Here is a 15,260-nt window from a genome sequence, read left to right as displayed (position 1 = left end):
TTGGCGACCACTGATTTTGCTGGCGGAAACATGACTGTTGCTAGCAGACTGTATCAGCTGTGGCTAGGTTCCTACCATTCCCTGCTTAGCTTACATACTTGTACATTCAAGACAGAGATTTATATATTATTGTCCAGATTTTCCAACAGTATGTTTCAGTACTAACATTCCAAGAAAAAAGGCTTTGAGGATATTGTCAAATCTTTGTGTTTGGCAAACATGATGCTGTGATAATACCTTGGGTAATCAGTTTGGCTGGTGTTGCTAGAGCTTAAACTTCCCCAAATCCAATAAAGAGTAGAGCACAGCTGCTAATGTTTCCCCTACTGTGATAAAGTAGCATTCAAGTCATGCTCCCACAAAGTGGAGGTGTTAATTGTGAAAGTGCCTTTTTTTTTTTTTTTTTTTTTCTTACATAACCTGAAAACCCCACAAAATAATCCAGTTAGCTCATGATATGCTAACTGATGGTGGGATAGGTCACTGCTGTAGGTAATAAGCTTGTTAGCCAGACATGCCCACGTTCGCGGCTTACATTACAGCAGGCAAACATGCTATTTATTCCATTTCCTACACTTTTCCTCTTGTGCTTTTGGTTTTATCTGTATAGATATGAGTATTGGTCTTACTATAGCCCCATGCACACTGCCTCAACATGCCTAGCTATGGTTGCTAAGCTACAGTTTGACTGATAAATGAAAAGTGCAAGAAAAAAAGTAATTTTCCAGCTGTTTTTCTGGAGGAACCTTCAGTGTGACTGGCAGCTCTCACACATATTAGTAGCTAAAATCAATCTCAACATTTTGGTTTATGCTGCATATGAAAAGATAAACACAACACAGGCTAACAGAGAGACTGACAGCAAGGGAGCAGGCAAATTAAAAAAAAGTTGATGTCGTGCTTGATTCGCTATCAAAACCCTCTTAATTGCTCATCTTGTGGTGTTGTATTCCCCACTTAATAAAATTTCTCTCACAACTTGCCTGAAGACACACACCAAAACAACCTCATTTTGCATTACTCTCTTTCTGCCTTAATTTGTATCCCACAGTTTGTCATACAAATATACGCACACTCATAAATAGGCACGCTCATGAGACACATCAGTTTTTTTTTCTTCCGTTCCCCTTTCTCTTCCCCTGTCCCCTTTTTGTCTCTCTATCACTCACACAACCACACAGGCAGGCAAGCAGGCATCACTCGGGAGCAACATTCATTCATTAAAAGTCAAGGTGGGCATGGCCCCACCCCTGCTGTCGCCATGGTGACATCTTCTTTGGTGCCACAGATAGAAAGTTAAACTCAATTTAATATTTAAAGATGTTTTGTCTATATTTGCCTGTCTGTCTGAGAGGAGAGGAAAGGAGAGGAGAGGAGAGGAGAGGAAAAAGAAAAAGAGAGAGGAGGTGATCGAGAAGGAGAAATTTAATATCTTGCTAATGACTGAAGGGCAGAAGGACAGAGACAGAGCAGAAGGCTGGTTACAGCCATTCACAAAGTGTACATTTACATTTACGTTCAGCCACTGTGAGAATATTGCCACAGATTAAGCAAAGAGGAAAAATAATGAAGAAAAAGGAAAGTATAAATCAAACGAATAGATTGAGTGACAGAAATAGCTAAAAGCTGCTGGGATGAAAGATGGTTAGAGCATAAGAGAGGGAGGGAGGGTGATGTGGAGAAAGATATAAAAGCAATGGCAAAGGGAATATAATGGGAAAATGGGTGAGAGAGAAAATGAACGAGAGGCAGAGATGATACTGAGAGACAACGACGGAGACAAACATTAAGCATAAAGCAAGAGAGACCGAGAGCATGTCTCTGGGGGGAAGAGGTTGATTTGGGCCTGTCGATGATTGGGTTTGGACTGCTCCCGCAGAGCCAAAGTGACTCACCAGTCTCCCACACGCACACAGACGCAAACCAAGCTGTATGTAGAGTGAGTGAGTGTATGTGTGTGATAGAAAGAGAGAGAGAGAGTAACAGAGTCAGTTCTTTACTGTCCGTGTCCCACAGGGGTGTGTGTGTGTGTGTGTGTATGTGTGTGTGTGTGTGTCTGTGTGAAGCCATCACACTGTGTGCAGCCTATTGGGAGCTGCCACTCTTAATAACAGATAATAACACACTGTCCATCTCTGTCTCCAGATGCCCACTGTTCCTGCTGATTCACTGCCTGTTCTACAATGGTACAATGCTGTTATAAAACACACACACACCCATGAAATGAAATAATCTCATTCTGAGGTTGTTAAAAAATTTTCTATTATCTAGAGCATCGAGCATCTCATCCATCTCACTAACGGGATATTGCATAATACACATATGACCAGTGCCTTAGCTAACATTAGCAAAGGATAAATTCAAATTGATCAATGTTGCGATCTCCAAGGATGCATTTTAGATTCTCCATAATTGTGCTTCTTCCCTGAGAGGTATCTCTCACAGATTTCTGCAAATTAATTAAGCAGAAAACAAGGTGAGAAAAAAAAAAAATCATAATGATGATGCACAGCAGCACTGACTGCCCATGATTCAACATTATCCAGGATGGAAGAAGACCCTTAACCCATATATACTTTTACCTGTATCAGTGTGTTATGGACAGAAGTGAGGAGGCGTAGCCATGTATATTAATACATGGCTGACTTGGATGGTTTGATTCAGAACAGATGAAGAATGTATATAAATAATTCCCTATGTGGTAAGTTTGTAATTGTAACCGCGTGTGTGCGCATTTATCCTTTTGTGTGTCTGGTTTAATGGCACATTAATGTTGCCTGGAACAAAGCCCTTTATCATTATCTACACTCGCATTTTGGGAACATGAGAATCTAAATCGAGCAAGCTTTTCACACGGGTGGGAAGGAGAGCTGGAAGACTGAATAATTTGATTAAAGAGATAATTGGAATATAACATAATCAAGACCAGATAACTATCCTCTTTTTTTAAATTTTGTTTCATATTTCAAAGCCACATGAAAGCATTTTTTATCTTGTAAGAGAGGCTCCAGATAAGTGACAAGACATTATTTAAAGATTGAAGACTCAAAATAACAGGTTTTCAAGGCAGGTCCACCAAAATCACCTTCCTCTGCTCTCCTGATTGCACGATAGGCTGGTGGATGTGTGTGATGTGAATAGAGAGCGAGAAGATGGTATTGTTGAAAACAGCCTTCAGTTGGTGCTACTCTCACTGCAATGACCTGTCTGATGTCCAGGCCATCTATCACAACAATACAAAGAAAAAAAAAACACTTGAGAACTACTATGAATGCTTTTTTGTTCACGCACGACTCCAGTGTCCTATGTCCCTTTGATGTGTTGACACTTATTGTGGTAATGTGCTTGCCTCCTGGCAAAGAAGTTGTTGAACAATTTGATAGGGTTCACATGTGAATGTGGTTCAGAAAGAAAATGTTTGTAAAGTTATATATTGTCCTTGCATGTTTCATTGATCAGATGCGGATTAATGTTGCTATTAGTCTCAGTATAAGACAATTACAATGGAGTAGTTGAGTAAATCAAAGCCTTGTTGCACCATGACTATTTGTTTAAATGGTATTTTTTTGTCATGAGAATGGATTGTACATTATTTATGTGATCATTTCTTCCTTTGGGAAATTGTGTGCATAATCGTACGTATTCAAATTATCAACATGGAGATTAGCAGTGATCCTAGGAAGAATATCATACTGACATCTGCCACGTTAGCAGGTGAGCAGATTGTCAATACATGTTAAAATGGAGAAATCAATGAAAATGGGACGTAATGTTTGAAGTGCAGAGAAACACTGATCTATTCAGAGGTTAAAAGGTATAAATATCGGGTATGTACTGACCATTAATCATGATAGTCAGCTAAAGTTCAGAGATGTACAGGAAGCAGTTACCGCAAGCAGTCACCCAAAGGCCATCCTGATAAAAGGAGTCTTTAAAAAGAAGTGTTTCTAATGAGCAACAAAAATGAACTAGGTTGTTCTATACTAAACATAATACATGAAGAGACCATAACAGGGGTTTTCAGTATCTAAGTAATTACTAGCTAAGAGTTTGATCAGTCTATTTGTACCTGATGGGAACGCTCAATGTGTTGGCAAATGTCTCCTGGAAAGCTGTGTATTTTTCAAGAAAATGTGTTGGACAAAGGCAAAGCATATTCTAAGCTTAGTTAGTGGGAGAGAACACACACAGATGCTCTGACTGATCTAGTCTTGAAGGTTAGAGTGTGTTGTGCTTTCTTCCTGAAAGGTTAAAGCTGAAGTACCCAGAGGAGTCTCTGTTTTCATGTGCGTGAGAGAGAGGAGGATAGAGTCTGTGTTTTGTGTCTGTCTCTGTCTTTTTATGCATGTGAGAGTGTGTCTTCTTCTCTCTGTGCCTTCACCTAGCTCTTTGCGTGCCAATGAAACTGTGTCTCTTTGAAAGAAGTTAATTTGGAAGATGCCCACAGCTCCTACAGATCAGGAGCCTACAGATCTTCCTTCCCCACAGCCGCCTTCCACCTCCATCCCCTCCAGCAATCCAACCAGGTGGCTTCTCTCTCCCTACTGAGCCCCCCTCTGTCATCTCAAGCCCATGCTTGCCACTCATAGAATATTTAACATCAGACATGTACCTGAATGTCAATGTGCACGGTCCTTGAAGCTTTGTGCTGTTTTAACCTCCTCTCCTCTCCTTCTGTCTCAACCCCCGGGCGCACAAACACACACTGGGTCAGTGTCTGAGAATGATCCCTCAGGCTGAACGGATATTTGTCTCTGGACCTCGCACTACATTTTTAAACGGAACAATATTAGCAGCGTTTGATTTATCATATCTAAATGTCATAAGGAAAAAGGCAAGTGGAGCTTGAGAACTGTACGCATTTCAAACACGACCACCGTCTGGTGTCTCTACAATGAGCCGTTTTTGAAGTTTAATTCACAGTGACACCGAAATTAAACTTAAGAAAGACAATTTGACCACCATGAATTTTTGAAAATGGTCAGGGTGTTTTGAATGAGTTTAATGTACCATGGCTTGAAAGGTTTCTTTATGTATGATATTTGAATATAGTCATGACAACCCAAAAAAGAACACACACACACACATTTGTTTTAAGTTATGGAATTAAAAACCCAGCCCTTTACTGTTTCCTCATTAACTGCAGTGATGTTTCAGTATCTATTTTGTGTAAAGGTCGACGCAGGACAGGGCTTCAGACTTAATGAACTGAGCTCTATAAACCAAATGATCTCTCAAATGCTGAGTTTGAGTCATTTCCTGCTTTTTCAGTTTAGCAGAAGTCAAACATGTTTTCGTGCATGAGTGTGTGCAGTATCTGTGAAATTGTAGGTGTATATGTTAGTGTGTGTGTCGAAGAGAGAGTGGGAAATGGGATAATGTGTTCAAATTTGACATGACTCATCAGGTATTTCATCAGTGCCACCTCATAAACCCCACGGCATTAAAATGCATTTCACGTGTTTGTATGGGTGTGTGTGCATGTGTGTGACTGAAAGCACAATTAGCTGCTCCTAACATGGTGGGCTTTTATGTTTGTATTTACAATCATGTTTCCTTACTGTCACATTTCCTCTCTCTCTCTTTTCCGTTCAGCGTGGAGGAGAGTTTCAAGACTCTTTTCTGGTCGATCTTTGGGCTGTCTGAAGTCATCTCAGTGGTGCTGAAGTACGACCACAAGTTCATAGAGAACATCGGCTACGTCCTGTACGGTGTCTATAATGTCACCATGGTGGTGGTGCTTCTCAACATGCTCATTGCCATGATCAACAGCTCATACCAGGAGATAGAGGTACATGCGTAAGATGGACAGACAATATAGAAAGGCTATTAAATTGTCAACAAGTCAGTAAGAATCATTGTTTAATCACCTCTATGCCTGCAGTAGAATTGAAGAATCAGTTTAAAATATGGCCGAGCTGTGAGAGATCAATACAGAGGCAGCAAACAAAAGCACAGAATACAACATAAAAGCTGGAAAAATCTGAAATAGAAGCAATACTAGTAGCAAAAAGAGGAAAAAAAAGACCACTGCTGAGAGTCAGTGGACAGATAGTGGTTCAGTTGTTTATTTTTTAGTTGCTATGTAAAAGCAAACTCAACACACAAATTAGATATGTTATTCTGTTCTCCTGCAGAAATCCTTTGATGTTGAAGGTTGATTCATTTGATCCAACACAGTTTCTCTCATAACACTCACATGTAATTATTTAGAACACCAGATATTTTTCATTCACATTAACTATTCACCATTTAATGTGATAACCTGTTGTTAATTTTTGATTAATTTGTTCCTTAATTGTCTTGAGCACAAGTAAAACATGGAATTAAACTGGAATTAAACTGATCGTTTGTCCCACAACATTAATAATTAAGGAATTAGCTAATTTCTTCGCAAAGATTTCCCTGTTTTGATGTTTTTTATTCAGACTCCACTCGTCACCAGCGCTGCTTGTTTCAAACACACCCTCAGTCTTTTTCTGTACGTCTCTGCAGGAGGATGCCGATGTGGAGTGGAAGTTCGCCCGAGCCAAGCTGTGGCTCTCCTACTTTGACGAGGGCCGAACCCTGCCCGCCCCCTTCAACCTGGTTCCCAGCCCAAAGTCCTTCTACTACCTGGTGCTGCGCATCAAGTCCTGCCTGATACGACTCTGCAAGGCTAATGGTCGTCGCCATAACAATGAGCTGGAGATGGGTATGCTCAACTCACAGGCAAAGGTCAGTGTCAGGAACTTTTTCATCCATAATCTCATGACAAATTATTGACAATAACTCAACTGATAAATAGTTTGTTACTTAGCATGTATTATCCTGTGTGACAGGTAACAACTGATGGGCACTATTTGTTAGAATATTATTGATATTATGAAGAATAGTTAATTGATGATTTTCCAAAGTTCTCTCAGTAGTTTGTTTGACCTGTTCCTATATTTAACAAGAACTGTAGTGGGAGCCAATAATTACTATGCTAATTTCTGACAAGCTAATTTCTGACAACATGTAGCTTGTTTTTCTTGCCTCCCATTCAGCATATTATTCTCAGACAAAGGGAAAACAGGATTATGAAGTTACAGTTATAGCAAATGCCATATATAACTAATAATAAGGGATTGGATCAGTTCATTTCGTGTTTCCTCTCTTTGTTTTTGTGCCATTTTTCTTGATTTTTTTTTCATTTAGATTTTTTTCCCCTTAGTGGCTGACATACTAATTACTTGTTTACTGCCCCTAGTGCTCTTTCCCTCCAGCTATTTCTGTTTTGCAAGCTATTATGTTTGTTTACCATGTGGCTTTAGTTAGCGAATTGTTGAAATTGGAAAAAGGGCAAACGACAGGCTCACTACCTGCATCAAAACGTCTGCAGTGGACTTGCTAATACGAGTAGGTCTATCTGTTTATAGCATGACTTCATCTCCAGCATATGTAATGCATTATGTAGAGTGTGCTCAGATGGCCTTGTGGTTAAGACCCAGGAAATATATGATATTCCCACTGAAAGCATGGGATGCAACTTAAGCTTTGTTCATTTTCACACTTTCTTCCCCTCCAGGACTGTCCATCTAAATAAAATCACTGTAATGAAAAGAAAGCCTTGCGTGAAGAAAACAGCATAGGCCATTTAACACAGAATCAATCTTAGTGCTGGCCTTGTCCACAGGCATTTCCTCTGTCTGATTCCTCAGCTCAAATGGCTCACCTCAGTGCCTCGGCTAAGCTATTAGTCAGGCCGTTGGATCTGCCTGCGTCTGCTCAAATGCCTGGCCGGGTTTCGAATGGGGACAAGATGGGTTACACCCTGCTGCTTCTGTGAGCCCCTAAAGTTCTCTGCACTTCTGACAGTTTAGCTGCATGAGCCAAGCAGGTGCAGCAAGCAATCAATACACAAGCTCACACTCGACCACTGTGCAACGTCGAGAATGTCAAGTGAGATTTAGAAAAGATAGCATGCTATTTCTGAGTCAGTAATTTTTTTTCCTCTCAGGCTTTTGGTCCATGTTTCTCATGTGGGATATCCACCATTTGAGAAAAGTGATGCGCTTAATTAAAACTAATTATGTTAGTTTCAAAGCAGCATATGTTCTGAAAGATAATAAAGTCAGGGGCTGGTGAAATACCAGTTTTAATGACTGGATCGTGTATATTTAACAGAAACTGACTGAGCCTCTGCTAATTTATTTTTTTAATGAACATTCGTATGTGGATTTGATTTGACAGCTCACGTTTTCGTTCAGTAAGTGTTTGTACTTCATGCTCACGCCCTTTGGTGAGCATGCCTTTCATTTATTCACAATAACTAGGACCATTAATTTCTCGCCAAAAACCAAATAAGATGAATCTTAGTAAAATGGGGGCAGCGGAGGCCAACAAAGCAGGTTATTGATAGGGACTAGATCACAGAGTTGACAACAAAGAGATTTAAGCTTTGTGAACTGGGCTTTGGAAAACCTCTGCATAAAAGATGTGTTTCTCACACTCACATGAGGCTGGAACAATAGTTGCCATCTGGTTGTGGGGTTTAATAAAGCAGAGTGTAGATAATGTTAATTTTCTTCTCTATAGGAAATTATTTGTTTTTGCACACTGACAGTGCAGTCAGTGTTCTCTGTTCCACAAACTCCTAAAAAAATTACTGTACATTTTGTTCTTTCAACACGAAATGAGTTTGCCTGCAAAATGAAAAACTAATTCAGGGTGACAAATGAATGTAGCCCTTATTGCAGCCCTGAAAGTTAACTGAAATCCTCAGTTTATAAATAACAACCATTCCACATAATTGATTCTCTGTCAGTACATACTGTGGGCTGGTAGAGATGTTGTATGATAAATGTCAGTAATGTTTTTTGGTTGTGATGTGTAACATTTTAGAATGAATCTATTCTGAATTTGGTGTATACATTTAGAGTTGTATTTATACATGTATATACCATTTTATGTTTTATTTGACTCTGATATTTGACTTTGAAAACCAGTGGGATTTGGCTTTGTCAGGACTCACAGCTGAAAAATGTGGGTTTAGACCTTAAAGCTCAGTCAGTTATTCTTCTGAAAAAAAAAAAAAGTTTCCATGTTGTTTATTTTTCATTACTAAACTTTCTGAATTGTTCTGTGATCATGCTGATATATCTCTCGGCCTCCACAGCGTTAGTGCATATAGAGTAGCAGCTGGTTGCATGTGTCCACACTTAAGTTAAAACTGTTTTTGGCACGACAGTGCTGAAGTGACACACAAGCTGCAAAGCAAGGTCATGGATATGTAAGGCATCTAGAAGTCAGTTAATAGAGACTCACTCTGGTCAAGTGATGCCGTCGATTCTCTTTGCCTTCTCTTTGAAGACATCTGTGAGCGCTAGATACAAACACTGAGCCCTGCCTTTCATTGTTGTTTTGTTTTGGCGTGTTCTCTCCTCTAACACCCTTTTCAAATGCTTCCATTATGGAAAATCACTCAACCCTGAAATGTGACGTTAACACTGGCCCGTTGTCTGCACCTCGTTGTTTCAACAGGATGAGCGCTTCAGGTCTTATCCGAGGCCGGGAGAAGAGTTCATGCCCAGAAAATCCAGAAAACACCCGACCAGATATCAGGTAAGACGGGGAGCAAAGAATGGATGGAATGAAGATGAGAAAAGCATCACAGGAGAATCTCAGAACAGAATGAGTAGAAGCAGGTAAAAGGAAGACATGAAAGAAACATGCAGGATGAGGAATATACAACAAAAGTCAAGATGAATCAAAGCAGGGAGTAGGTAGAGTGTGGCTGAAGGGTGATAAAGGTTGATAGAGGAGCAGTAGTTAGAAAGGGAAAATGAGAGGAGTGGAAGAGATAAAGAGAGACTGATGTGATAGAGGTAAAGAAGTAGAGTGAGGGAGGGGGGCTGATAAGCTAGAGACAACAGAGAGGAAAGAATTTTACAACAGTTTGGATGAAAGGCATCGACTGAAAGGAAGGCAGGACTGAACAAGTGATTGGGAGTGAAAGAGGGCGAGGAGAACTGGCATAAAGAGAAAGAAAGCAACAGAGTAAGACTGAAAATGGCTCTAATGAGCTGTTTGAGGGAGATCGAAAGCAGGCTCTCGGTAAATGAGCTCAGAGTATCGCGCTGTGCTCTCCTGCTTAGTCTGCCCTTCACCTTTGCCCTGAGGGAAATCTAACCTCCTTCACTGGTCTGCTGCACTTTTGTCTCAACCCTCCGAGTTTGTATGTGAATGTGTGTGTGGAAACTTTATTTTTTTAAATCATCCAGGCACACAAATATGCAAGAGCATATACACACACACACCAAGAACTGAGATGTCACTTGATTAGACATTTGTATGTGTGCTGTATGTGTGGTGACAGGTATCGACCCATTTCCAGAGTGCCTACATACAGGGATTGACTGCTTGAGCCTTGGAAGTGGCTGCAGGACATCCCTGTTGGCTGCAGATCAATACTCAACATTTCACACACCATCTCAGAGACACAGTGCTGTTTTCTAACACTGTCACTCTAATTTTTTTTGTGTGCATGCACATATGTGCGTAGAACACAAAAGAGCGCATGGTTCGAAAAAATGTCATTAGAGAAGTTTGTTTACTGGATAAATAGATCGTTTGTTGTCGCTGCTTTTCTCTATTCAATTTTCTCCTCTCCTTCTCGTAGAAGATCATGAAGCGCCTGATTAAACGGTATGTGCTAAAGGCTCAAGTGGACAGAGAAAGCGATGAAGTCAATGAAGGTAAAAAAAAAAAATTCCTTCTTCATTAAAGCCCACTTTAACTTAGTCATTATTTGCTTAGGGCATGTGTGTGCATTAGTGTATGTACTATATACGGTAGTATAAGTATGTGGCAGTGTGTTTATGTGTCTGTCTGTGTGACATAAAGTCCATGAAATGAGGTCATGCAGGGGTGTACTCTGTATTTCACAGTGTTGTGTGTACTGTATGGCTGCATAATACTCACACGTGTCACCTATGGCAGTTTCGTGACCTTGAGGCTAAGTGCTCACTTGCATACATGTTTGTATTTTCTCATGCTAACATGCTCTGACTGTTGTGTCCGTGTGTGTCTGTGTCGCAGGTGAGCTGAAGGAGATCAAGCAAGACATTTCCAGTCTCCGTTATGAGCTCCTGGAGGAGAAGTCCCAGGCCGCTGGAGAGCTGGCTCTGCTCATCCAGCAGCTTAGCGACAAGTTTGGCAAGAACACCATGAGACACTGACAGGACTTGCAAGAAGGAGAGAGAGGGAGGAAGATGGGAGGAAGATGTGAAAGAGGGTGAAATCAGGAGGAGGGCAGAAAGCAGGGTCTGGGCAGGTATTTTTATGACCTTGGTAGTGGAAGACTGAGAGAGAGAGAGAGAGAAACGAGAAGCAGGATGTTTATGAGATTGATGGGGAAGAAAGTGGAAGAGAAGCTTAAGAGAAGTAAACTGTGCACAGAGTGAAAATTGCCAACATAAGGCAAAAAGTAAATGTTTTGGATATGCAATGGCCAATTAGGCAGGAATTTGAGAAGGAGATAGCTGTGACTGCAAGTGAGCATGAGGTCAAAGGGTCAGAGGTGAAGTAAAACCCAGTTGGGAGGGGGAGGGGGGTGGGGTGTGTTGACAGCTGAATTCTAATTAAAGGCATCTTCAGGGAGTGAGAGAGGAGAGGAAGACAGAGGCTCACAGGCTGGGTGGGAGGAGGAAAACACAAGCACCATGAGATATGAAGAGGCACCACAGGGCAGAAGACTGAGGCAGCGCAGCGATGAGGGCCCCCACATTGGCTGCCAACTTGGAGGAGAGTGAGAGCGGGAATCCCAGAGAAGGGATGACACAGAGGGAGGGCTGGAGGGGGAGCAGGGACGAGAAAGAAAGATATTTGTGGAAAAAAAAAAAACCTGCCACTGTTATTCAAAACAGAAAGGCTGGCTTTGCCTCTGTGTCTTCACTTTGTCAGGACAAGCGGTGATGCCTGTCGAGATGCTGAACACCCCTTTACACACCAGGCTATCTAATTAATGCATTTCGATCCACAATGCACAAACTGTGATCAGGAGTCAGAGGATTCAGGAAAAAACGGGAAACACTGCAGGATTTATGCACTCAGTTGAAAGTCATTAAAAAAAATAGCTCACTGAAGAGTTCACTACCCTGTCATCTTGCTGTCAATCAGAAATTTGTATGTCCACATAACACACGGTGTATAGTATAGATCTACAGTATTGCAGCTTCATGTGAACTGTCTCCAAAAGATCTTATGTTAGTAAGGCTTGACTTACAAAAGCTGAGTTTTTAAAAAAAAGCAATGTGGCAATAACATTATACTATACTCCAGACAAAATCTTTTTGTTTTTAATTATTTAAAAAAAATTCACACGATACCCCTGCTACTTAGTTTAAAGTTTAGGTCTCATGCATATTTGGACAGCTTTAAACCAATAAAAGTGTTAAAGTATGACCTAGATAACTGATGTGGATGTTCTTCCTCTTCACTGTGCCTTTGCAGCACAAAGTGTCTCCCTGTGACCTGTTTTCTAAAACAACAACCAAAAGCGACATGTCCTCGAGGAGATGTGTTTACAGCTGTAGAATGCAGTAGGTCAGTGCTTATGAGAAGCACACAAAGGCAGCAAACCAGGGGCAACCAGACATTTCTTTGTGCGGTGAGAGAGAAACAAAGTGGAGAAACAAAGATACGTGATAATTTGTGTTTTAGAACAGCGGCGCAATCATTTGGCTGTAAAACACTGGGATTCTGCTGCACAGGCTGTGTGGAGTAATTTTATGGTCTTGTGTTTCTTTTTGGAGACTCACTTGACAAACTGCTGCACTAGCTAGCTTGTTGTATTAGACAACCGTGATTCGAACAACTTGGATGAATAGGTAATGGATAAAATGCTTTAACTAAAACATGAAAATATGTGATCTCAATTCGTCTACAACACTTTGTATAAAACAAACCCCCAAATCACCAATCCTGAACACACTCAGGATTGACCGTGTATAAGATTCTCTCAGATTGTTCTAAAGTTTCAGTTTCTTACTTGAGGACTTGCCGTTTTTGTTGCCCACTGTTTGCAGGAAACATCAACATCTAATGTTCACGCAGCACTGGTCTGCATTTATTCCCATTCCCATTCTCACTTTGTAAACAAAACAGTTTTATTCCATTTTTATTTAATTACATCTTTGGATTAATTCAATGGATTGTCGAGGTCCCTCCAAGGATTCTGCTGTGGATTCAATACATCATACAAACCCTCCCATCCCTTTCAAAACCACTTGGACAACATCAAAAATAAAATATTATCAACCTAAAACCTCACAATGTTAATATTCTGTTATTGTGCCGATGCTATCAAATGTCATTAGGCCCATAGGGAAGTATCAGCAGGGGCCTACAGCACCTAATAACACATTTAGAGGGCTGTCGTTATACATCATTTGTTTTGGTGGGATAAACAAACCAAAACTTGTTCATCCTTACATCATTATCCATTACAGTGAAACTTCAATTTTGAAGACTATAAGATGAGTTACTGCCATAACGTATATCATAAATGTATTTGAACTCATACAGGTAGTTTTTGAAGCTTCCTAGGTTAAAAGCCTAAACTCAGTAATAGTGGGTATAGTAGGCCCAAGCACACTTCATTGCACCATTAAAGTTGAGTGATGGTTTTTAATCAGAAAGCATTTAGAGATGTGAGGTTTTCAATGTATGCTGACCGAACTTTGTCAGATACACAAATGTTGTTTAGAGTCAAGTTTTCTTTTAAAGAAGTAGTTGGACTTAAACTTGTGTCTGTTTATTTGTACTGTGTGTGTGTCAGAGAGTGAGAGAGCAGCTAGCTATTTTCTGTGTGCAGAACCCGGCTACTAATAGAGAGACTCCCAGAGAATGTTTTTAATGATTCCCACTGCCAGAAAGACAAATAACCTGAAATACTGTATTTTTAACTTGTACGCAAGAAATGTTGATTAAAGCAAAATCTTGTACTGTACATTGTCATATTTTTGATCCTTGAATTAAAGAGAGAAAGCTCTAAACAGGTTGTTTAATCATTGGAGTGTTTTGTATGTTTGTGCTGATGGTTGGAGTTCGATGAATTTCAATGAGACTAAATGAATGAGGCTATAATTTTTTTTGTCCCCGTCAGTAGCCCTCAGACGATAACTGGCAGTGGAGCAAAACCAAACATGTGGCTGCATTGTTGTTTTGCACTTCAGCAAGGGTATGTACACACACACACACACACACACACACACACACACACACACACACACACACACACACACACACACACACACACACACACAAATGTACACATTCAGAACAAATGCTCTTTAAACAAACATTTGAGCAGCTGGGTGTACCCAACCCGCAAAATGTACATGCACACACAGTGTGATAGCACACATAATACACATTTTTATTTTATTTTATTTTATTACAGTACAGTAATACGCATTCATATTACACAGTAGGATATTTATACAGAATATTATACACATAACAGGAAAACCCTAATGTTATATTCATAGTCTGTTACAGTTGCATTTTTTTTTCTTGTAATTGGTTAAATGCAGCTTTTCACAACTGATACATAACTCACAATCAAAATGTGCTAAAGCTTAAAAAAACACTTTATCAGGGTAAACATTACATCCCAAACTAGAGGCACTGCATCCCCAAACTAACCCTAAGGTTCCCCCCTTGCTTGTGTGATGAGGAGCAAACAGTGCAAAGTCAAACCACTGTAAAACTGTTACAGAAAGCTAAGGCAGACTTAACAGGCCATATGTTTTAGAAAGGCTTTGCAGAGGGTATTAAAAGCTGAGGAACCCCTTTGCGACTGGGAAATTGGCTTTCCTGTAAGTGTGTGTATGTGTGTAATTGAGTCAGGCTCCTGTGTGTGTTGACCCTGCTAAAGCACTTGGCGTGTCACTGACATCCTGAAAGCTGCCCTCTAAGGCGTAACAGTAAACAGTCCATTCCAACATATGTCCAGGTGTTTATCAGAGCTCCATTTCTCCATACCATTCATTCACTACTCTCACTGAACACTCTCTGCATTGTATCTGGCTGTCACTGACAGACTTCCTTTTATTGTCTAGTCTGCCATTACCCAATGGCCAATGAACCCTGTGAAGCTGTCAGTAAGACTTACCTTACATGGTCATCTTTTAGGCTAGACATGATGAGGGTCAACAGATTTGGGGATCTTTGTTTTCTTTGAAAGTTACTTTAGTGCTTAATTGATTCAGACAACACTGGTTTACACAGGAAGA

At 40.4% G+C, this 15,260-nt stretch overlaps 1 protein-coding gene across 2 annotated transcripts in view; it reads left to right on the top strand.

The window, feature by feature from the left end:
• LOC121188368 (short transient receptor potential channel 7) overlaps positions 1-11,351 on the top strand; it is a 44,161-nt gene extending 32,810 nt beyond the window's left edge. The window contains exons 8-12 of one of the 2 annotated variants that reach the window (XM_041048090.1): positions 5,596-5,791; positions 6,496-6,717; positions 9,505-9,585; positions 10,643-10,718; positions 11,062-11,351. In XM_041048090.1, coding sequence (XP_040904024.1) covers positions 5,596-5,791; positions 6,496-6,717; positions 9,505-9,585; positions 10,643-10,718; positions 11,062-11,201 — 715 coding nt within the window. In that variant the 3' untranslated portion in view covers positions 11,202-11,351. Of the gene's footprint in view, positions 1-5,595; positions 5,792-6,495; positions 6,724-9,504; positions 9,586-10,642; positions 10,719-11,061 lie in introns of both variants that reach the window. The other variant, XM_041048091.1, reaches the window with a different exon arrangement.
• The last annotated feature ends 3,909 nt before the right edge of the window (positions 11,352-15,260 follow it).

This window comes from Toxotes jaculatrix, chromosome 10 (genome assembly GCF_017976425.1).
Source record: "Toxotes jaculatrix isolate fToxJac2 chromosome 10, fToxJac2.pri, whole genome shotgun sequence".
Taxonomy (NCBI): domain Eukaryota; kingdom Metazoa; phylum Chordata; class Actinopteri; family Toxotidae; genus Toxotes; species Toxotes jaculatrix.
The sequence above is the reverse complement of the archived record's forward strand: the minus strand, read 5'-3'. Positions and strand labels throughout refer to the sequence as shown.